General features: G+C 40.4%; 1 protein-coding gene across 4 annotated transcripts in view; it reads left to right on the top strand.

Moving 5' to 3' along the window:
- The first annotated feature begins 90 nt into the window (after positions 1-90).
- TENT4B (terminal nucleotidyltransferase 4B) overlaps positions 91-24,738 on the top strand; it is a 63,091-nt gene continuing 38,443 nt past the window's right edge. The window contains exon 1 of one of the 4 annotated variants that reach the window (XM_057534822.1): positions 91-1,075. In XM_057534822.1, the coding sequence (XP_057390805.1) occupies positions 456-1,075 (620 nt within the window). In that variant the 5' untranslated portion in view covers positions 91-455. The remainder of the gene's footprint in view (positions 1,076-24,738) is intronic. The other 3 variants (XM_007167615.3, XM_057534821.1, XM_007167616.3) reach the window with 3 other exon arrangements.

The raw sequence follows: 24,738 nt of genomic DNA, 5'->3' as shown, positions 1-24,738 counted from the left end.
GGGGCGGGGCGGGGCGGGGCGTGAGGGGCGGAGCCGGCAGAGGCCCCGCCCCGGGGCCGGAGGAGCAAGGACGCTACGGAGCAGGCGCGTCCCGCCGCCGCCGCTGTCGCTGCCGCCGCCGACGATCGCCCTTCTCCAGAGCCGCCGCTGCAGCCGCCATTTGCACGGGGACCCCGGTGACAGGGGCTCGGCAGAGGGGCGGAGGGAGGGGGGGAGGGCCCGCGGAGCCCCCGAGGGCGGGAGCGACGCCGCCGGCGCCGGCCGGGCTCACAGCGCGACCGCGCCGCCCGCGGCGGGCCGGGAGCAGCAGCAGCAGCAGCAGCAACAGCAGCAGCAGCAGCAGCAGCAGCAACAGCAGCAGCCGCCGAGGCCGGGCGTGCGCCTGAGGCGCGGCGGCGGCGGCGGCGGCCCTGCGGGCAGCCAGGAGGGGCGGGGGCAGCGGCCGCCGCCGTTTGATGGATCCGAGGATCGCCTGGTTCCAGCCAGAGCAGCTCGGACCGTCCAACAGTCTGTGGATGCAGATCTGGGAGACGACCCAGGGACTGAGGAACCTCTACTTCAACCACCACTGTCACAGCAGCGGCGGCGCGAGCGGCGGCGGAGGCAGCAGCACGGCCACCGGCGGGAGCGGCAGCAGCACCGGCAGCCCGGGCGGCGCGGCCCCGGCCCCGGCCGGCATGTACCGTTCCGGGGAGCGCCTGCTGGGCGGCCACGCGCTGCCGGCAGAGCAGCGGGACTTCCTGCCCCTGGAGACGACCAACAACAACAACCACCACCACCAGCCCGCGGCCTGGGCCCGCCGGGCTGCCGCGGGCCCCTCGGCGTCCCCGGCCCCCTCAGCGTCCTCGTCCCCGCACTCCTCGGCCGCCGTCCCCGCCGCGGAACCCGCCGACCCAGCTTCGGGCAGCAGCAACAAGAGGAAGCGCGACAATAAGGCCAGCACCTACGGACTCAACTACAGCCTGCTGCAGCCCAGCGGAGGGCGGGCCGCGGGGGGCGGCCGGGCCGACGGCAGCGGGGGCTTGTACAGCGGGACCCCGTGGAAGCGGAGGAACTACAACCAGGGAGTCGTGGGGTGAGTGGTGGCCCTGCGGCCTGGCGGCCTGGCCCTTGCACACGCGCAGCCAGGCACACGCCCACAGAAGGGGGATTGGGGGGGGAGCCTGGGTGAGGCCACCCCCCTCTGCTTGCCTTCGTTACTGGTCCTCAGGGGGCTGATGGCTATCCCTCCATCCCTCCGCCATCCATACCTCCTCCCAACCTTCGTTAGCGGTCCACAGCCTTCCCCCCTCCCCCTCAGCTCCACGCCTTTTCTGGACATCCCCTCAGCCATCCACACCCTCTCCTCACCTCCCTTAGTCATCCACATCCTCCTTACCTTCCCTGGACCCCCCGTTATCCATCCACTCTTTCCTCCCATCCCCCCTAGTCAAACACACCTTCCCTCTATTCCCTCTCCAGCCCTCTAGCCCTCCCCACCTTGCTCCCCATCATCACACCCCAAAATGAAGTCGCTTAGCACAGGCAAATCATTCATTCCCTGAGAATGTTCCTGTGTTAGTGCCTTTTGACGGTACAGGACTTGGAGGTGCTTTCCTTGCCAAGAATAGAAACATCCAGAAAGCTCCTCCCCCTCCCCCAATCCCAAACAGGAATCGTGTCAGCCCTGAAAGGCTTTGCCTGCTATTGACCCTTTGGCCCATCTCTTTATTTTTTATTTTTAAAACTTTCCTATATTAGCGATGCCTTGCTCTGTGGGGAGTAAGGAATGGGGTGACAGTTAAGTTTAGGCTGATGGAGATGGTGAGCTCTTCTTCTCAGTCGGATAGAACTTTCTAGGAGTTCATGGTCCTTGGCCCCAGTTTCTCCCTGTAAAGTTGTCATCCTGGCAGAGACAGCCAGTGCTTTTCATTCTAGGGGGTAACTTTATGCTAATGAATGAATGTTGCACCACTAATGATTTTCTGTTTAAAGTTCAGCTGTTACAAAATGGAATCTTACCTGACCCCTAGTGAATTATGTACATAAACAGGGACTGTTTCCAGCTAGATTTCCCTTCTGGAAGAGCCCCTGTGCTGGAATAGATTATAGAGTCTTTTTAAAAATTTTTTGTAAAATAAAGCTTTTGGGCCGTGTGTGTGTGTGTGTGTGTGTGTGTGTGTGTGTGTGTGTGTGCGCGTGTGTAGCTTGAGTATGGAGAATGAGCTTTAAAATTGCTTTTCATTTTTCAGATCCTATTTTACATTGTGGGCTACAGTAGGCAAATGAAATTACCATTAGTAGTCCCTTGTGAAACCTTTTCTTAGATTCATCCATTCAGATCTGCCCTGCTTTGGCAAGCAGAGAGAGTTCTGTGTACCTTTTTGAAGGTCTGGGTAAAATGAGTTGGTGGGTTCCATCTGCTTCTAGTGGGCTGGGGTCTGCTGTATGCTACTATTACAACTCCCACCTTTTATGGAAAGTGCAGTCAAGCATTTTAGGACTGGCATTGGGCTACATATAAACCTGTCCTCACTTTCCAGAGGGGACCCTTTTTGGGTTTAGTCCTCTGTTGCTAAGCTTCAAGGGCGCTCTCCATGGTCATCTCGTTTTAATAAAAGGCTCATGGTTCCATCCTGTTAGCATTTCCAAGATGAAGCATGCTTGTGGTTTAGTGACAAGCAAATTGATATTGAGGGATTCTGGTAGTTTCATTTCACAGGAATAAACTCCAGTTAAGTAATCACTGTCAGCTAAAATCTTGAAGTTCCCTAATTTCATTTTACTGAAGCTTCTGCATATGTATGTAGCAATGATACATTATAAATCCAAAATGCTGGCTGCCTATCTTTTTGATAGATTAGAAATTCTCCTCTCTTTTACTTGCTATTTAATGTTGAGGATACTGTAAAAGGCTCACATTTGAACTTAGGTAGAAGCAAGATGTTCTTGTTCCTGATTCAAATATTATATTGTCCTCAAAGGGATTAAGAAGAGGAATTTCCATTTCCCAGAGGGATTACTGTTTAAAAACTGATTGTAAACCTGTCTTAAAACTGCTTATCACTTCATCAGACTTTCCATTCTTTTGCCTCCTTCTTTAGAGGATGTCAGCAGTTAAATTTTTAAAATTTTATTAAGCGGTTCCTAAGAGTGTTTTTGTAAAAGTGTCTGGGTGCTTAAAAATTCTTGTTGTGATTTATGGATCCCTATTTCTTGACTTTTACAAAAGTTTTGCTTTTTTTAATACAGGTATTTTAAAAAATCTGAATTCAGAGTGCACCTCAATGTTAACGCTATTCTGAGATTAAATACAGTAAAACTATTCCGAGTTCTTGGGATGACTGACATTTAGCTAACAGATTAACAAATCGTGGTGGTCCCTGGCCTCTGAACTGACATGACTGTCCAGATAGGGAGAGGAAGAAAAAGCACATGAACAGTGGTCTGGAACTGTGGGACAGCTGTATACACACTCTGTCTCACATGTTTGATCTCTCTGTGTTCTTTGTTTTGGCCAGACTGGTTGACTTTTTCCCTGAACACTCCAAGATCCAGTTCAAAATCCTGACTTTGTTGCCCAGGTTCATGATTTTTTTGGTTCTTCCTCTGAAATCTTGTAGTACTTGTTTCATGCTCTTGGTATAACTTGCTTATGTTTAATTTTCCTTTTATGTATATGTTTTCTCTTACCCACTAGATCACTAGTTAAGATGAAATTTCTTTCTTTTTTTCTTTTTTTTTAAATTGAGGTAAGATGGAAATTTCTTAAATGTAGAGTAAGATGTTTGGATTTCATCCTGAAGTCTCCATAGTCCTCTTTCAAAATTAAAACTCACCTGGGCTTACCATTTCAGCCTTCTCTGTGTACCCCAGATCCAGGGAGTTTGTTTGCTTTTCTTTTTTTCTTTATAAAGTTGCTTTCACTTATTCTGTTTCTTGGAATTAATTCCCTTTCAGTGCTGGCTATGGTGCTCCTCCTGGTTGTCCATGAAAATGAGCTTTAAGCCCTTTTCTTTTCAGAGATTTAATTGTTGATCAAAATGGAGAAAGAGGAGATGCCAAAAGGTAGCAAACATGGGAAACTTTTGGAGATTCAGAGTCCTTGGTCCTGAGCCCAGGTGTCCAGAAACTTCTTGTGGAAGGTGCTTGGTGCTTGTCCAAGCTCATGAGGATAGGCTTGTGTTGGCTGCACTGCCAAATCTGTAGATATTTTTTCAAGGCTTGGATGACTTGTTCAAAACAACGTTTTAGAGTATGAATTTGACTGTGGGACATCAAGAAGTCCCTGGTGGGAAACTTGGGTTTAAGGAATAATTTCTTGAACTGGGATGATGGGTATGGGAATGGGAAGGAGTGAATGTGAGAGGTACCACAGGGTAAGAATGGAAAAGATTCTGACTCCCTTCATGGATTTAATAACAGCTTTGAATTTGAGTGACTAGGGTAATGTTAGTGTTATTGTTGAAAATAAGGGTTATGACTGTTGGTTTGGAGCAAAAGGTATGGTGATGTTTAGATAGAACTGTCTAGCAGGGAGATGAAATTTGGGGGCTGAGATACAGTCATCTTTACTGCAGTGGGGCAGTGTCCTTTCTTATGTGTGTTGTACACTGTATCATAGTAAGTCCGAGATGTTGACGGTATTCTTCGGCACTGGCCTTATGGCCTCTTTCTGACTGTTTCTACACAATATGATCAGTGGGATTGGTGTTAGTGCTGCGCTCCAAAGCAATCAGGCAGATTAACATGAAAGAATTTAGAGGCCTTATTCCGAGGGTTTGCTCTAAGTATAATTTCTGTGCATTTGCAAATGTAGCCCACAGTAATTCTTCAGTGAACTAGGACCTTCAGGTTATTGAATTTTACTGCATTTGGGTGCTTAAATGTGCTTTCAAGAAGACATTAGGTTTTCTGCAATGTAGATTCTACACTAACAACGCAATTCATATTTGAGAATTTCAAATCTAGTATACTGTGTTCAACTAAGCTGCTTCCATGCCACAACTCATCTTCTGTCTAAAATCTGTGACAATGAACACTGTCACACCGTCAGAAGCATTGGCATTTTAGCGTGTGGAATTTTCTTTGACACCCATTAAGTTTTTTTAAAAAAAATATTTATTTATTTATTTATTTATTTTTGGCTGTGTTGGGTCTTCGTTTCTGTGCGAGGGCTTTCTCTAGTTGTGGCAAGCGGGGGCCACTCTTCATCGCGGTGCGCGGGCCTCTCACTATCGCGGCCTCTCTTATTGCGGAGCACAGGCTCCAGATGCGCAGGCTCAGTAGTTGTGGCTCACGGGCCTAGTTGCTCCGCGGCATGTGGGATCTTCCCAGACTGGGGCTCGAACCCGTGTCCCCTGCATTGGCAGGCAGAGAATCATTGGCATTTTAGCATGTGGAATTTTCTTCGACACCCATTAAGTTTTTAGGTGCTGAAAGGCAGAAAGAAACAATGACTAGAGCTTTTTGGAATCTACCGTGGGGTCACACAGAAGGTTTAGTTTTTTTCTGGAAAGGAACCATGGGAAAGGGATACTAGGAAAGTCTAAGGTAGGGAGGAGGAGAGAGTGTGGGGTACAGCAGTTCTGGTCCTGGTGTGGTAGATGGCCTTACATCCCAACTTCTTCCATGAAACTGCTCCCAGTAACCTAGTGTTAGGAGTCCAGAAGGGTCCATGGGAAGAAAATTTCAAGGGCTCCCTTGCTGGTATTGGACTGGTCAGACAGTTGCGATTAGGTATTCTTATACCTGAGAAAAATTTAAGCCACTTTTCTATGGAAAGTAGAAAAGCAAGATGTTGTATGATTTTACTCAGCTTTCTTTTCGTCCTTTAGAGTAAAATTTAGTGCAGGAAACTATTTCAGGATCACACCCACTGCACTGGAGACTGTATGTATTAATCATTTATACACACATAGGTATGGAGTAGTCTTGAAGGGGCTGGAGGCCAAAGAGGATGCTCATTTGAAGAATTAGGGTCCAGTTCCCAGCAGCTGGTCTGAGACTCCTATTTTGACTCTTTCCTACAGAGCTGGCTGGACAGCTCAGCCTACTTCAGGGATTCAGAGGATGGCCAGTAGAGTGTTCTTCCTAACCCTCTGAATATTTGTTAGGGACTCAGCTGCTACAGAACACCAAAAAGACTTTAAATTCATTTTTACCATTTTTAACATGACAGGAAATTATTTTTTTCTAAGAGAATATTTATCGAAGTTGAGGATGCCCTTGAACTAGGCTTTTCATTAATTTGAACCCAAACAGCAGGTGTTCATTTATTTCCATCTTATAAGTTACTTGATGATATTAGAGACTTTTTTTTATACTAAGGGCTTTGGGTTATGTGGAAATTTGAGTTAAAGATTTTGGGAAAAAGCTGAATGTGGAGCTGGTTTTGTTGTGCACTGGCTCCTTAATCACTTGAACGGTTTCAGAGTATGGAAAAAAATCTTGCTGTGTGCATAAGAGATTTCATGTAGTATCTGGTAACTGAACTCTGGAATTCTAGCTCAAGTCATGCTTTCTGCTGAAATAGTTTGAATAGTATACAGAAACCTGTGTTTTCAACTTAGTTGCTTTATTAAAAGTGCTCTATAAAATAAAAGGGCTCATGGAGCCTTTTTACCATGTTCCATATGCTCTGTTAAACCTTTTGTATTTCTTGTATTAACCTTCTCATGCATAGCCCCATCTGATTTTTAAAAACTTTTTATTTTTAAATATAGATTCACAGAAAGTTGCAGAAAATAGTACAGAAAGATCCCATGTTCCCTTCACCTAGTTTCGTGCTGTGGTAACATCTTACATAACTATAGTTTAATATCAAAACCAGGCAATCAACATTGTTATAATCCATAGCCTTATTCAGATTTCACCAGTCTTATGTGCACTCATTTGTGCAGTGTGTGTGTGTTTAGTTCTGTGCAATTTTACATGTGTAGGTTTGTGTAACCACCACCACCGTCTTTAAGATGCAGAACTATACCATCACTTCAAAGATCTCTCATGCCGTCCCTTTATTTTCATGCACACACCCCCCATCTCTAACCTCGAACAACCACTGATCTGCTCTCCATGTTTATAATTTTTTCATTTCGAAAATGTTATGTAAATGGAATCATATAGTACTTTACTTTGACTTTTTTCCATTTACCATAATTCCTTTGAGTTCTTTCCAAATTGTTGCATGTTTAATAGTTCCTTCCATTTTAATGCTGAGTAGTGTTCCAAAATTTGGGTGTACCACAGTTTGTTTAACAATTTACCTGGTGAAGGACATTCCGAAAGAGTTTATATGGTTTTTGGCTATTGCAAATAAGGCTGCTGTAAACATTCATGTAGTACACATTTTTATGTGAATGTAAGTTTTCACTTTGGGGGGAATAAATGCCCAAAAATGCTGAGTCATTTGGTAAGCACATGAAACTGCTAAACTCTCTTCTAGAGTCGCTGTATCACATTACATTCCTACCGGCAACGTATGTGAGATCTGGTTTCTCTGCATCCTCGCCAGCATTTGGTATTATTACTGTTTTTTATTTTAGCTGTTCTCATATGAATAGCAATAGTTTATTATGCTTTTATCATATTAACCTTCTCATAAATAACTCCACCTAATTTTAACTTTAATTTTTATTTTAAAAACTTCTTGACAGTATTGAGAACGTCTGCAATTAAAAATCTCTAAATAAAATTGACTTAAAAGGGCCTTACTTTTCGATTTGCTTTGATTTTATGCTTAGCAATATCACTTTAACTCTTTTATCGTTGAATTACTTTACAGTGTTTCCTTTACGTGTTGCTTTTTCTTAGAAACTAGTATGAAGTAGAGCTTAATTTTCATTTTCTAAAAACATATAAAAGGATAACTGCAGAGTTGATTTCAAAATTTAGAGTCCTTCCTTTCATATGCTATGAATAAACTTTATTTTCTGTTGGCTTGGCTATATTTTGGGGAGTAAACCCTGTGGTTAGGGGTGATTTTTTGTTTTTAATTAATTAATTTTTTGGCTGTGTTGGGTCTTTGTTGCTGCATGCGGGCTTTCTCTAGCGGCGAGAGGGGATACTCTGTTGCAGTATGCGGTCTTCTCACTGCAGTGGCTTCTCTTTGTTGCATGACATGGGCTCTAGGCGCGAGGGCTTCAGTAGTTGTGGTGTGCGAGCTCAGTAGTTATGGCGCACGGGCTTAGCTGCTCTGTGGCATGTGGGATCTTCCTGGATCAGGGCTCGAACCCATGTCCCCTGCATTGGCAGGTGGATTCTTAACTACTGCGCCACCAGGGAAGTCCCTAGTGGTGATTTTTTTTGTTGGTGGTGGTAGTATGGTTTGTTTTTTTTTTTAACAGTATTTTTACATCTGAACAGTGCCTTCAGACTGTGTAGAATAAATATATTATCTTCATATCTATGCTAGAATAAACCATGTTTCATTGGAACCATTTTCTGGGCTGAGAAGTAGGACCTGGTCTCTTATATTTCCCTTACCAGCCCCTTGAAGTCACTGTTTTGATTTTGTCAAAATAGCATAACTTTTAGCACTGTCAAGTTTGTATTATAAATTGTAAATTTATTGTATTGTAAATTTCTGCCAAAGCAAGAGTAAGGATGCATTAGGATTGTGGTTGTGGAGTTTTAAAAGTTGTCTTCTAGTAATTTGGATTTAATAAAGTGTTAGGTCTGTGATGAGGTTTTAAATTTGATGTCTTTATTCTTTTTTTTTTTAATAACAAGATGCTTATTTATTTATTTATTTATTTTAAATATTTATTTATTTATTTTTGGCTGTGTTGGGTCTTCGTTTCTGTGTGAGGGCTTTCTCTAGTTGTGGCAAGCGGGGGCCATTCTTCATCGCAGTGCGCGGACCTCTCACTATCGCGGCCTCTCTTGTTGCGGAGCACAGGCTCCAGACGCGCAGGCTCAGCAATTGTGGCTCAGGCTCAGCAATTGTGGCTCACGTGCCTAGTCGCTCCGAGGCATGTGGGATCTTCCCAGACCAGGGCTCGAACCCGTGTCCCCTGCATTGGCAGGCAGATTCTCAACCACTGCGCCGCCAGGGAAGCCTGATGTCTTTATTCTTAAATTTAGTTATTCATGGTTTTCTTCTTTGTTTGAGGTGTTAATACCACTGTTCCTTAGAATACTTGTTTTTTGGCCGTGTTGGGTCTTTGTTGCTGCGCGCAGGTTTTCTCTAGTTGCAGGGAGCGGGGGCTACTCTTTGTTGCGGTGTGAGGGCTTCTCATTGCGGTGGCTTCTCTTGTTGCAGAGCTTGGGCTGTAGGTGCGCGGGCTTCACTAGCTGCAGCACGCGGGCTCAGTAGTTGTGGTACGTGGGCTCAGTTGCTCCGCGGCATGTGGGATCTTCCCCGACCAGGGATTGAACCCGTGTCCCCTGCATTGGCAGGAGGATTCTTAACCACTGCGCCACCAGGGAAGTCCCAGAATACTTGTTTTTAAAATCAGCATATGTTTTATATACTACTAATAAGTGCTCATTGTCAAAAAAATAGAAAATACAGCTAAACCAAAGGAAGAAAAAATAGCCCCTATAATACTACTACCAGGACATAACTATTGTTAGCATATTTTGGTGTAGATATTTTTATAATTTTATAATTATTAAGTATATTTAATATACTTACTATGTTTCCTTTTTTCTGTCTATCAATATGGACTCCACTATGGGTATACTTAAAATTTTTTTCCAATTTAAAGAAAAAAATTTTTTGAATAATAGAAATTTATTCTCTCACAATCTGGAGGCCAGAACTTAGAACTGGTTTTTATCTTAAGATTGTTTTCTACTTTGGGAGAAGGGTATCAGACTATTGTGGGCATACTTTTTTGACTTAAAAAAATGTTTTAATATGACAAATATCTTGCATATGAAATACATTTCTACAGCATTTAAAAATACCCCATTACCTTTAGTATGACTCTGTGTACCTACTCTGTGTGGACTTGGTACTCCAGTGATTGAATGCACCTTAATTTATTTCACCAATCCCTAGTTGAACATTTAGTTTGTTTCCAATCTTTTGTTTTTTAAAAGACATGTTTTTAGCTGAGCCTGTGCCACAGTGAGGATTATTTCTTCTATTTTTCTACTTATTTTTACTGAGATAAAATTCATATGCTATCAGATTCACCCTTTTAAAGTGTACAATTCAATGGTTTTGGAACATTACAAGATTGTGCAACCATCACAGCTATCTAATTCCAGAACGTTTTCATCACCACAGAAAGAAACCCTGTACCCATTATCACTCCACTATCCCCTTCCCCTTCAGATCCTGGAAGCCTCATACAGACTTTCTGTCTCTGTGGATTTATGATTCTGGACATTTCATAAGAATGGAATCATATAATATGTGGCCTTTTGTGTCTGGCTTCTTTCACTTAGCATGTTTTCAGAGTTCATTCGTGTTGTAGCATGTATCAGTACTTCATTCCTTTTTATGCCTAAATATTCCAGTGTATGAATATACCACATTTTGTTTATCCATTTATTAGTTGATGGACATTTGGGTTGTTTCCACTTTTTGGCTATTATAAATAATGAACATTCATGTACAGATTTTTTTTGTGGACATGTGTTTTATTTTTCTTGAGTAAATAACTTGGAGTGGAATTGCTGGGTCATATAAAGTGGCTATAATATTTTTCATTCCCACCAGCAATGTCTGAGGTTTCCAGTTTATCCATGTTCTTGTCAATACTTTTCATTATCTGTCTTTTTGATTATAGCCATCCTGGGGAGTGTGAAGTAGTATCTCATTGTGGTTTTGATTGCATTTCCCTAACGACTAAGGATGTTGAGCATCTTTTCATGTGCTTGTAGGCTGCGTGTATATCTTCTTTGGAGAAATGTCTATTCAAGTTGCTTGCCCATTTTTTTCTAGTGGACTTTTTATTGTTTATGGTAAGAGTTCTTTATATATTCTGGGTTGTAGACCCTTATCAGATAGATGATTTGCAGATATTTTCTCCCATTTTGTGGATTGTCTTTATATTATCTTGATATTGTCCTTTGAGGCACAAAGTTTTGTTTGTTTGTTCTATTTTATAAATTCCAATTTGTCTATTATTTTTTTTCTGTTTCTTGTGCTTTAGGTGTCATATCTAAGAAACCATTGCCAAGATCGCAAAAATTGACCCCTATTTTGCCTTTTAAGAGTCTTACAGTTTTAGCTCTTAAATTTAGGTCTTCGATCCATTTTGAATTCACTTTTGCATATGGTGTGAGGTAGAGGTCCAAGTTCATTCTTTTGCCTGTGGATATGAGGTTGTCCCAGCACCGTTTGTTAAAGACCATTCTTTCTCCATAAATTGTCTTGCCACATGGTTATTTCTTTTCTTTTCTTTTTTAAAGGTTTGCTTTTTTTAAAAAAAATTTATTTATTTATGGCTGTGTTGGGTCTTCGTTTCTGTGCGAGGGCTTTCTCTAGTTGTGGCAAGCAGGGGCCACTCTTCATTGCGGTGCGCGGGCCTCTCACTATCACGGCCTCTCTTGTTGCGGAGCACAGGCTCCAGACGCGCAGGCTCAGTAATTATGGCTCACGGGCCCAGTTGCTCCGCGGCATGTGGGATCTTCCCAGACTAGGGCTCGAACCCGTGTCCCCTGCATTGGCAGGCAGACTCTCAACCACTGCGCCACCAGGGAAGCCCCCACATGGTTATTTCTTGAGGATAAAGTTTTAGATTGGAGAATGTTTATATCTTTTAAGGCTTTTGCCAAATTTTCCTGTGGAAAGATTGGATCAGTTTACCCTTATGTTAGCAGTGTGCAGGAGTCCGAATTTTCCCTAAACCATCACCAATGCTACATGTTACAAATAAAAGCAAATACCAATACAAAAGAAAACATTTTTTTTGCCAATTTTATCGTTAAAAAATAGTATTTTACTGATTTCATTTGCACATGCCTTCACATTAATTGGCTATTTATTTTTCTTTTCAATTTCTTATTTCCCTTGCCTATCTTTTTTTTATTGGAGTATAATTGCTTTACAATGTTGTGTTAGTTTCTGCTGTACAATGAAGTGAATCAGCTATATGTATACCTATATCCTCTCCCTCTTGGACCTCCCTCCCACCACCCCCCCCCCATCCCACCCATCTAGGTTGTCACGGAGCACCGAGCTGAGCTCCCTGTGCTATACAGCAGGTTCCCACTAGCTATCTGTTTTACATGTGGTAGTGTTTTTATGTCAAACCTAATCTCCCAATTCATTCCATCCACCCCTTTTCCCCTCTGTCCACATGTCCGTTCTCTATGTCTATGTCTCTATTCCTGCCCTACAAATAGGGCGTTTGTACCATTTTTCTAGATTCCACGTATATGCGTTAATATACGATATTTGTTTTTCTCTTTCGGGCTTACTTCACTCTGTATGACAGACTCTAGGTCCATCCACATCTCTACAAATGACCCAGTTTCGTTCCTTTTTCTTGGAGACGTTTGTCTTATTTATAAGAGCCCTTGTTCTGTCCTATTACAAATACATGTAATTTTTAATTCTAATTTTATGATTTATAAATAGTTTTTATTAGGATATAATTTATATATAATAAATTCACCCATTTAAATTGTACAGATAGGTGACTTTTGGAAATATATACAGTTGTGTGACCACAACAATCAAAATGTAGGAAGAAGATATAGAGCATTTCCATCACTCAGAAAGTACCCTCGTGCCCGTTACAGTCAGCTGCTTCACCCCATCGCTTCCCCTGAGCAACCACTTTTGCCTTTTCTAGGATTTTGATTAAATGGAATTATATATGCTGGGTAGTCTTTTGTGCCTGACTTCTTTCTCTTAGCATGATGTTTTGGAGATTCATCCATATTGTATGTAATATAGTTGTTTGTTACTTTTTAATGCCGAGTAGCATTTTTATTGTATGGATCTATCACAATATGTTCATCCATTCTTTATGACATATAGATTTTGTAAACATGTCCTCTGCTTTTGGTTCTTTATTACTTGTTGATTTTGTGACTCATCTCCAAACAGGCCAGAATGATCCACACGGTTTTTTAGTTGGATAATCTACTGCTGTATGCAAGCCACTGCGCTAGGCTTTTTGTGGGAAGTAAAGACAGTAAAACATTCTCTGCCTTCTAAGAAATCATGGTCTGGTTGGATAAACTGGATAAGGTGGAGAGGTTGCTTCTGACTAGTGAGGTAAGGGCAAACTTTGAGAAGAGTAGAGATGTTTTGCTAATGTTTTGAAAGATTGGTTAGGTTGTGGAGGGTTGGAAAGGAAAAATTGGTTGTATTGGTTTCATATGATAAGCCCTAAAGGGATAGGTTGGATATACAGTGGTCCCTGGGTATCCATAGGGGATTGGTTCCAGGATGGATACCAAAACACGGGGATGCTCAAATCCCTTACATAAAATGATGTAGTGCAATGAATACAGTTGGCCCTCCGTATCTGTGGGGTTTGCATCTGCGGAATCAACCAACCTCGGATTGAGATTTTGATCTGTGGTTGGTTGATTGTTTGGATGTGAAACCCATGGATACGGAGGGCTGACTGTGTAGTATGTAGCACAGTTGAGATAGATGGGGAACAGGATCTACTATGGTGGACTATAATGGTTGACCTTTCTTAGAGGAATTTGAGATCTGAAATTACTCTACTTCATTTTTTAAAACATTTTTATTATGGAGAATCACAAACAGTATGAAAGTAGACAGAATAGATAATGAACTTCCATGTACTCATCACACAACTTCAACAGTCATCAACCCATGGCCAAACTCATTTCACTTGCATGCCAGTCCATTTCCACCCCACATTATTTTGAAGCAAATTCCAGATGTTGCATCATTTTATATAAATGTTTCTGTATGCATGCGTCTCTAGATAAGGACTTAAAAAGAAACCATAATCATGATACTATTATTACACCTGAATAAATTAACAATAATTCCTTAGTTACCTCAAATACCCAATGTTTATATTTCCCCAATTGTGCCATAATAATTTTTTTAACAGTTTGTTCAAACCAGAATCCAAATGAGTTTCTTGCATTGCTGTTGGTTGAAATGCCTTTTTAATCTTTTAATCAACAGCTTTCTCTGCCGTCTGTTTTCCCCCCCATTAATATATTTGTTGAAGAAGCTGGGTTGTTTTTCCTATAGACTTTTCTACTTTCTGAGTTTTGCTAATTGCATTCCTGTGGTGTCAATTTAATATGTTCTGTGTCCCCCTGTATTTTCTATAAATTTGTAATTAGATCTAGAGGCTTGTTTAGATTTGTTGTTGTTGTTTTTTGCAAGAATACTTCATAGATGATGGTGTGTACTTTTCCCAGGAGACATATAGTATCTGAATGTCTTTATTTTTGTGATATTAGTAGCCATTAATGATCATTGCCTATAAATATTAGTTCATTATTAGAGTTGTAAACTTGGGATCTTCTTATTCTCTTGATCCTTTATCATTTATTAGTTGAAACACTCCTAAAAGTGGAAACTTTTCCTCCTCAACCATTTGGTTGTCCTGAGGGTACAGTTCTCATAGGGAAAACAGGATAAGATTGAGAAAGGGGATGTAACTTTTAACTAGCTCTGTTAATGAGCTGTCATCCCTCAGGAAAGAGAAGCAAGGTGGGCTGCAGGAAGCTGAAGTGGGCTTTGGGCCGACTAGTGCCTGGTGTGTGGAAGAGGCAGTAGTGAACTGTACGTGGCCTTTGGTCGGTGGCTGGGACTGTCAGGGGAGCCCTTGGCCCACAGGCACACCTGACCTTTGCTTTCAGCTTGTGGTAGCTGAAGAAAACCATGATGGATGTAGTGGCCTGTGAGCCTCTGCTCAGGAGACAGAATTCTCACAGCCTTAACTTGACAACCAGAGTAATACATTTATTTTTCCTTTAAATTAAACTTGGATTATGTTTCTTCATTTTGTGCTAATATTCTTTAACCTTAGGCTAAAGAATGCTGTAACCCATACAGCATTATAGGAAGGATTCCTACCAGGTGTAAATGTTTAACACTTTACCTCCATCAAATACTTATTTTAAAGGTTACTATTTACGTATAAAAACCATGTAGCAAGGTGTGTAAAGGAAGGGCAGTATGACCTCTGTAAAGGAAGCCTCCAAGAAGATGACCTGAATCGAGCCTCTAGATCATGGTTTGGCTTCAGCTTCCTTAGGAGTTTGTGGTTGCCCCTTCTGGGGAGTCAGTAGGCAGGGAAAACTGTGAGACCTGGGCGAAGTGGAGATATTCATGGACATTTCTGTTCTGAAGTAGCTGGTTCCTCTTTCCTTCCCCAAGAGCCGTGTGTGTGTGTGTGTGTGTGCGTGTGTGTGTGTGTGTGTGTGTTTTATGTATATATGTGTGTGTATATGATTTTTTCTTGAGCAGTTTTACGTTTACAGAAAAATTGGACAGAAAGTACAGAGTTCTCATACACTCCCTCACTTCCCCACTCCCACCCCAGTTCCTCTATAATTAATATATTGTACTTGTTGTATTTGTTACAATTGATGGGCCATATATTGATACATTACGACTAATTAAAGTCCGTAGTTTACGGTAGGTTTCACTCTTTGTGTTGTACATTCTGTGGATTTGGCAAATGTATATAATGACTTGTATCTATCATCAGAATGATATCACACAGAATAGTTTCACTGCCCTAAAAATCCCGGGTTCTACCTGTTCATCTCTCTCTCCCCCTGAGCCCCTGGCAACCACTGATCTTTTTATTGTCTCCGTTGTTTTGTGTTTTCCAGAATGTAATATAGTTGGAATCATACAGTATGTGACCATTTCAGATTGTCTACTTTCACTTAGCAGTATGCATTTAAGGTTCCTCTGTATCTTTTCCTGGCTTGATAGCTCATTTTTTATTGCTGAATAGTACTCCATTGTATGGATGTACCACAGCTTATTTATCCAATTACCTGTTGAAGGACATCTTGGTTATTCCAAGTTTGGGCAGTTATGAATAAAGCTGTTATAAGCATCTGTATGCAGGTTTTTGTGTGAACAGAAGTTTTCAGCTCCTTTGGGTTAATACCAAGGAGTGTGAGATTCCTGGATGGATGGTAAGAGTATATTAAGTTCTGTAAGAAACTGCCAAACTGTCTTCCAAAGTGGCTGTACTATTTTGCATTCCTACCAGCAATGAATGAGAATTCTTGTTGCTCCACATCCTCTCCAGCATTTGGTGTTGTCAGTGTTTTGGATTTTGGCCATTCTAATAGGTGTATAGTGGTATCTCATTGTTTTAATTTGCAGTTCCCTAATGACATATGATGTCAGGTATCTTTGCTTATACTTGTCATCTGTATTTTCTTTGGTGAGGTGTCTCCTCAGATATTTTGCCTTTTTTTTAAAATTGAAGTATAGTTGACTTACAGTATTGTATTAATTTCAGGTGTACCGCATAGAATTTGATATTTTTATAGATGATACTCCATGTTTTGCTCATTTTTAAGTTGGGTTATTTTCTTATTGTTGAGTTTTAAATATTTTGGATACCAGTCCTTTATTAAATATGTATTTTTTAAAATTTATTTATTTATTTAATTTATTTTTGGCTGCGTCGGGTCTTAGTTGCAGCATGCGGAATCTTCATTGAAGCATACGGGATCTTTCGTTGTGGTGCGCGGGCTATTCGTTGTGGCACTCGGGCTTCTCTCTAGTTGTGGTTTATGGGTTTCCTCTTCTCTAGTTGTGGTGCGCAGGCAGGCTCCAGGACACGTGGGCTCTGTAGTTTGCAGCCCACAGGCTCTCTAGTTGAGGCGCGTGAGCTCATTAATTGTGGCGCGTGGTCTTAGTTGCCCTGCAGCATGTGGGATCTTAGCTCCCCGACCAGGGATTGAACCCGCATCCCCTGCATTGCAAGGTGGATTCTTTAACACTGGACCACCAGGGAAGTCCCTTAAATATGTGTTTTGTAAAAATTTTTTTCCCAGTCTACGGCTTGCCTTTTCCTTCTCTTGACAGTGTCTTTTGCAGAGCAGAAGTTTTTACTTTTAGTGAAGTCCAATTTAGCAATTTTGTTTTATGGATTGTGCTTTTGGTATTGTGTCTGAAAAGTCGTGGCCAAACTCAAGGTCACCTAAATTTTTTCTTAGGTTATCTTCTAGGAATTTTATAGTTTTGTGTTTTACATTTAGGTATATGATCCATGTTTTAGTTAATATTTATGAAAGATGGACGATCTGTGTCTAGATTCATTTTTTTGCATGTGAGTGTCCAGTTGTTCTAGCACCTTTTTCTAAAAAGACTGTCCTTGCTCCATTGAATTGCCTTTGTTCCTTTTTCAGAGATCAGTGGACCATATTTTGTGTAGGTATATTTCTGGGCTTTCTATTCTGTTCCATGTCTAGTCTTTCGCCAGTACCACACTGTCTTGATTACTTTAGCATCATAGTAAGTCTTGAAGTAGGTATTGTCATTCCTCTGACTTTATTCTTCTTCTGTATTATTTTGGCTATTCTGGATCTTTTGCCTTTCCATATAAATTTTAGAATCAGTTTGTTGATATGTACAAAATGTCTTGCTGAATTTTGATTGGGATTTCATCGAATCTGTAGATCAAGTTGCAAAGAAATGGAATAGATCTTTGATTTCTTTCACCAGAGTTTTGTAGTTTTCTTCATATAGATCTTGATCATATGTTGTTACATTTATACCTAAGTATTTCTGTTTTGGGTTTTTTTTAATGGTATTGCATTTTAAATTTCATATTTCATTTGTTTATTGCTGGTATATAAGGAAGCAATTGACTTTTTTTTTAACATCTTTATTGGAGTATAATTGCTTTACAATGGTGTGTTAGTTTCTGCTTTATAACAAAGTAAATCAGTTATACATATACATATGTTCCCATATCTCTTCCCTTTTGCATCTCCCTCCCTCCCACCCTCCCTATCCCATCCCTCTAGGTGGTCACAAAGCACAGAGCTGATCTCCCTGTGCTATGCGGTTGCTTCCCACTAGCTATCTATTTTACAATTGGTAGTGTATATATGTCCATGCCACTCTCTCACTTTGTCACAGCTTACCCTTCCCCCGCCCCATATCCTCATGTCCATTCTCTAGTAGGTCTGTGTCTTTATTCCTGTCTTACCACTAGGTTCTTCATGACCTTTTTTTTTTTTCCTTAGATTCCATATATATGTGTTAGCATACTGTATTTGTTTTTCTCTTTCTGACTTACTTCACTCTGTATGACAGACTCTAACTCCATCCACCTCACTACAAATAATTCATTTCATTTTTTAACAGCTGAGTAATATTCCATTGTATATATGTGCCACATCTTCTTTATCCATTCATCCGATGATGGACACTTAGGTTGCTTCCATGTCCTGGCTATTGTAAATAGAGCTGCAATGAACATTTTGGTACATGACTCTTTTTGAATTATGGCTTTCTCAGGGTATATGCCCAGTAGTGGGATTGCTGGGTCGTATGGTAGTTCTATTTTTAGTTTTTTAAGGAACCTCCATACTGTTCTCCATAGTGGCTGTATCAATTTACATTCCCACCAACAGTGCAAGAGTGTTCCCTTTTCTCCACACCCTCTCTAGCATTTATTGTTTCTAGATTTTTTGATGATGGCCGTTAGGACCAGTGTGAGATGATATCTCATTGTAGTTTTGATTTGCATTTCTCTAATGATTAATGGTGCTGAGCATTCTTTCATGTGTTTGTTGGCAATCTGTGTATCTTCTTTGGAGAAATGTCTATTTAGGTCTTCTGCCCATTTTTGGATTGGATTGTTTGTTTTTTTGTTATTGAGCTGCATGAGCTGCTTGTAAATTTTGGAGATTAATCCTTTGTCAGTTGCTTCATTTGGAAATATTTTCTCCCATTCTGAGGGTTGTCTTTTGGTCTTGTTTGTGGTTTCCTTTGCTGTGCAAAAGCTTTGAAGTTTCATTAGGTCCCATTTGTTTAATTTTGTTTTTATTTCCATTTCTCTAGGAGCTGGGTCAAAAAGGATCTTGCTGTGATTTATGTCATAGAGTGTTCTGCCTATGTTTTCCTCTAAGAGTTTGATAGTGTCTGACCTTACATTTAGGTCTTTAATCCATTTTGAGTTTATTTTTGTGTATGGTGTTAGGAAGTGTTCTAATTTCATACTTTTACATGTACCTGTCCAGTTTTCCCAGCACCACTTATTGAAGAGGCTGTCTTTTCTCCACTGTATATGCTTGCCTCCTTTATCAAAGATAAGGTGACCATATGTGCGTGGGTTTATCTCTGGGCTTTCTATCCTGTTCCATTGATCTATATTTCTGTTTTCGTGCCAGTACCATACTGTCTTGATTACTGTAGCTTTGTAGTATAGTCTGAAGTCAGGGAGCCTGATTCCTCCAGCTCCATTTTTCATTCTCAAGATTGCTTTGGCTATTCAGGGTCTTTTGTGTTTCCATACACATTGTGAAATTTTTTGTTCTAGTTCTGTGAAAAATGCCAGTGGTAGTTTGATAGGGATTGCATTGAATCTGTAGATTGCTTTGGGTAGTATAGTCATTTTCACAATGTTAATTCTTCCAATCCAAGAACATGGTATATCTCTCCATCTATTTGTATCATCTTTAATTTCTTTCATCAGTGTCTTGTAATTTTCTGCATACAGGTCTTTTGTCTCCTTACGTAGGTTTATTCCTAGATATTTTATTCTTTTTGTTGCAGTGGTAAATGGGAGTGTTTTCTTAATTTCACTTTCAGATTTTTCATCATTAATGTATAGGAATGCAAGAGATTCCTGTGCATTAATTTTGTATCCTGCTACTTTACCAAATTCATTGATTAGCTCTAGTAGTTTTCTGGTAGGATCTTTAGGATTCTCTATGTATAGTATCATGTCATCTGCAAACACTGACAGCTTTACTTCTTCTTTTCCGATTTGGATTCCTTTTATTTCTTTTTCTTCTCTGATTGCTGTGGCTAACACTTCCAAAACTATGTTGAATAATAGTGGTGAGAGTGGGCAACCTTGTCTTGTTCCTGATCTTAGTGGAAATGGTTTCAGTTTTTCACCATGGAGGACGATGTTGGCTGTGGGTTTGTCATATATGGCCTTTATTATGTTGAGGAAAGTTCCCTCTATGCCTACTTTCTGCAGGGCTTTTATCATAAATGGGTGTTGAATTTTGTCGAAAGCTTTCTCTGCATCTATTGAGATGATCATATGGTTTTTCTCCTTCAATTTGTTAATATGGTGTATCACATTGATTGATTTGCGTATATTGAAGAATCCTTGCATTCCTGGAATAAACCCCACTTGATCATGGTGTATGATCCTTTTAATGTGCTGTTGGATTCTGTTTGCTAGTATTTTGTTGAGGATTTTTGCATCTATGTTCATCAGTGATATTGGCCTGTAGTTTTCTTTCTTTGTGACATCTTTTTCTGGTTTTGGTATCAGGGTGATGGTGGCCTCGTAGAATGAGTTGGGGAGTGTTCCTCCCTCTGCAATATTTTGGAAGAGTTTGAGAAGGATAGGTGTTAGCTCTTCTCTAAATGTTTGATAGAATTTGCCTGTGAAGCCATCTGGTCCTGGGCTTTTGTTTGTTGGAAGATTTTTAATCACAGTTTCAATTTCAGTGCTTGTGATTTGTCTGTTCGTATTTTCTATTTCTTCCTCGTTCAGTCTCGGCATGTTGTGCATTTCTAAGAATTTGTCCATTTCTTCCAGGTTGTCCATTTTATTGGCATAGAGTTGCTTGTAGTAATCTCTCATGATTGTTTGTATTTCTGCAGTGTCAGTTGTTACTTTTCCTTTTTCATTTCTCATTCTATTGATTTGAGTCTTCTCCCTTTTTTTCTTTATGAGTCTGGCTAATGGTTTATCAATTTTGTTTATCTTCTCAAAGAACCAGCTTTTAGTTTTATTGATCTTTGCTATTGTTTCCTTCATTTCTTTTTCATTTATTTCTGATCTGATCTTTATGATTTCTTTCCTTCTGCTAACTTTGGGGTGTTTTTGTTCTTCTTTTTCTAATTGCTTTAGGTGCAAGGTTAGGTTGTTTATTTGAGATGTTTCCTGTTTCTTGAGGTAGGCTTGTATTGCTATAAACTTCCCTCTTAGAACTGCTTTTGCTGCATCCCATAGGTTTTGGGTCGTCGTGTCTCCATTGTCATTTGTTTCTAGGTATTTTTTGATTTCCCCTTTGATTTCTTCAGTGATCACTTCGTGTGTATTGTTTAGCCTCCATGTGTTTGTATTTTTTACAGATCTTTTCCTGTAATTGATATCTAGTCTCATAGCGTTGTGGTCAGAAAAGATACTTGATACGATTTCAGTTTTCTTAAATTTACCAAGGCTTGATTTGTGACCCAAGATATGATCTATCCTGGAGAATGTTCCATGAGCACTTGAAAAGAATGTGTATTCTGTTGTTTTTGGGTGGAATGTCCTATAAATATCAATTAAGTCCATATTGTTTAATGTATCATTTAAAGCTTGTGTTTCCTTATTTATTTTCATTTTGGATGATCTGTCCATTGGTGAAAGTGGGGCATTAAAGTCCCCTACTATGATTGTGTTACTGTTGATTTCCCCTTTTATGGCTGTTAGTGTTTGCCTTATGCATTGAGGTGCTCCTATGTTGGGTGCATAAATATTTACAATTGTTATATCTTCTTCTTGGATCGATCCCTTGATCATTATGTAGTGTCCTTCTTTGTCTCTTGTAATAGTCTTTATTTTAAAGTCTATTTTGTCTGATATGAGAATTGCTACTCCAGCTTTCTTCTGATTTCCATTTGCATGGAATATCTTTTTCCATCCCCTCACTTTCAGTCTGTATGTGTCCCTAGGTCTGAAGTGGATCTCTTGTAGACAGCATATATACGGGTCTTGTTTTTGTATCCATTCAGCCAGTCTGTGTCTTTTGGTTGGAGCATTTAATCCATTTACATTTAAGGTAATTATTGATATGTATGTTCCTATTCCCATTTTCTTAAATGTTTTGGGTTTGCTATTGTAGGTGTTTTCCTTCTCTTGTGTTTCTTGCCTAGAGAAGTTCCTTTAGCATTTGTTGTAAAGCTGGTTTGGTGGTGCTGAACTCTCTCAGCTTTTGCTTGTCTGTAAAGGTTTTAACTTCTCCATCAAATCTGAATGAGATCCTTGCTGGGCAGAGTAATCTCGGTTGTAGGTTTTTCTCCTTCAGATCAGCTGTTAACCTTATGGGGATTCCCTTGTGTGTTATTTGTTGTTTTTCCCTTGCTGCTTTTAATATGTTTTCTTTATATTTAATTTTTGATAGTTTGATTAATATGTGTCTTGGCGTGTTTCTCCTTGGATTTATCCTGTATGGACTCTCTGCGCTTCCAGGACTTGATTAACTATTTCCTTTCCCGTATTAGGGAAGTTTTCAACTATAATCTCTTCAAATATTTTCTCAGTCCCTTTCTTTTTCTCTTCTTCTTCTGGGACCCCTATAATTCGAATGTTGGTGCGTTTAATGTTGTCCCAGAGGTCTCTGAGACTGTCCTCAGTTCTTTTCATTCTTTTTTCTTTCTTCTGCTCTGCAGTAATTATTTCCACTATTTTATCTTCCAGGTCAGTTATCCGTTCTTCTGCCTCAGTTATTCTGCTATTGATCCCTTCTAGAGTATTTTTAATTTCATTTATTGTGTTCTTCATCGTTGCTTGGTTCCTCTTTAGTTCTTCTAGGTCCTTGTTAAATGTTTCTTGCATTTTGTCTATTTCCAAGATTTTGGATCATCTTTACTATCATTATTCTGAATTCTTTTTCAGGTAGACTGCCTATTTCCTCTTCATTTGTTAGGTCTGGTGTGTTTTTACCTTGCTCCTTCATCTGCTGTGTGTTTTTCTGTCTTCTCATTTTGCTTATCTTACTGTGTTTGGGGTGTCCTTTTTGCAGGCTGCAGGTTCGTAGTTCCCGTTGTTTTTGTGTCTGTCCCCAGTGGCTAAGGTTGGTTCAGTGGGTTGTGTAGGCTTCCTGGTAGAGGGGACTAGTGCCTGTGTTCTGGTGGATGAGGTTGGATCTTGTCTTTCTGGTGGGCACGTCCACGTCTGGTGGTGTGTTTTGGGGTGTCTGTGGCCTTATTATGATTTTAGGCAGCCTCTCTGCTAATGGATGGGGCTGTGTTCGTGTCTTGCTAGTTGTTTGATAGGGTGTCCAGCACTGTAGCTTGCTGGTCGTTGAGTGAAGCTGGGTCTTGGTGTTGAGATGGAGATCTCTGGGAGATTTTTGCCGTTTGGTATTTCGTGGAGCTGGGAGGTCTCTTGTGGACCAGTGTCCTGAAGTTGGCTCTCCCACCTCAGAGGCACAGCCCTGATGCCTGGCTGGAGCACCAAGAGCCTTTCATCCACACGGCTGTTCAGCAGCTCCAGACCTTTTCCCGGACTCCCTCCCGGCTAGCTGTGGTGCACTAACCCCTTCAGGCTGTGTTCACACCGCCAACCTCAGTCCTCTCCCTTTTGGGAGGTCTTACGTCTTCTTTCAGCATTCAGTGGGTGTTCTATAGGAGCAGTTCCACGTGTAGATGTATTTCTGATGTATCTGTGGGGAGGAAGGTGATCTCTGCATCTTACTCTTCCGCCATCTTCTCCTCTCCTCAGCAATTGACTTTTGTTTATTAACTTTGTATCCTGTAACCTTGCTATAATGGCTTATTAGTTCCAGGAATTTTTTTGTTACTTCTTTGGGATTTTCTACATAGATAATCATGTCAGTATCAAACAAAGGCAATTTTATTCTTCCTTTCCAATATGTACACTTTTTATTACCTTGTTTTGTTTTATTGCATTAGGACTTCCAATATGATGCTGATTAGGAGTGGTGAGAGTGGACATCTTGCCTTGTCCCTAATCTTAGTGGGAAAGCATCTAATTTCTCACCATTAAGTAGCTGTAAGATATTTGTAATATGTTCTTTATCAAGTTGAGTAACTTCCCCTCTATTTCCGGTTTGCTGAGTTTTTTTCTTTTTTGGGGGAGGGGGGAGCCGCACTGCGAGGCATGGGAGAATATTAGTTCTCCAACTAGGGATTGAACCCGTGCCCCCTGCAGTCATAACCATTGGACCACCATGGAATTCCCTTGCTGAGTGTTTTTGATTGGGTGTTAGATTTTTTTCAAATGCTTTTTCTGTCTATTTGATATGATTATAGGATTTTTCTTCTTTAGCCTGTTGATGTGATGGATTACATAAATTTATTTTTGAATGTTGACTCAGTCTTGCATACCTGGAATAAATCCCAGTTGGTCATGGTGTATAATTCTTTTAGTACATTGTTGTATTTGGTTTGCTAATATTTTGTTCAAGATTTTTACATCTGTGTTCAGAGATACATCAGAGATACTGGTCTGTAGTTTTTCTTCTTATAATGTCTTTGGTTTGGGGATTAGGGTAATCGTCTCAGAGAATGCATTAGAAACGATTTCCTCTGTTTCTATTTTCTGGAAGAGATTGTAGAAAATTAAGATAATTTCTTCCTTAGATCTTTGGTAGATTTCCGTAGTGAACCCATCTGGGGTTGTTTCTTTTTATTTTAAGAGTGTTATTAGTTATTGATTCAGTTTCTGTGATAGACATAGGCCTATTCAGATTGTTCTTTTCTTCATGTATAAATTCTGGTAGATTGTCTCTTTCAAGGAATTGGTCTATTTTATCTAGGTTATCAATTTGTGGGTTCATAATATTCCTTTATCTTCCTGTTAATATCCATAGGATCAGTAGTGATGGCCCTTCTTTCATTTCTGATGTTAGTAATTAGTGTCTTCTCTCTTTTTTCTCAGTTTGGCTAGAGAT

The sequence above is a fragment of the Balaenoptera acutorostrata genome, chromosome 19 (genome assembly GCF_949987535.1).
Source record: "Balaenoptera acutorostrata chromosome 19, mBalAcu1.1, whole genome shotgun sequence".
Classification (NCBI taxonomy): domain Eukaryota; kingdom Metazoa; phylum Chordata; class Mammalia; order Artiodactyla; family Balaenopteridae; genus Balaenoptera; species Balaenoptera acutorostrata.
Note: the sequence above shows the minus strand (reverse complement) of the source record. Positions and strands in the feature narration are given on the sequence as shown.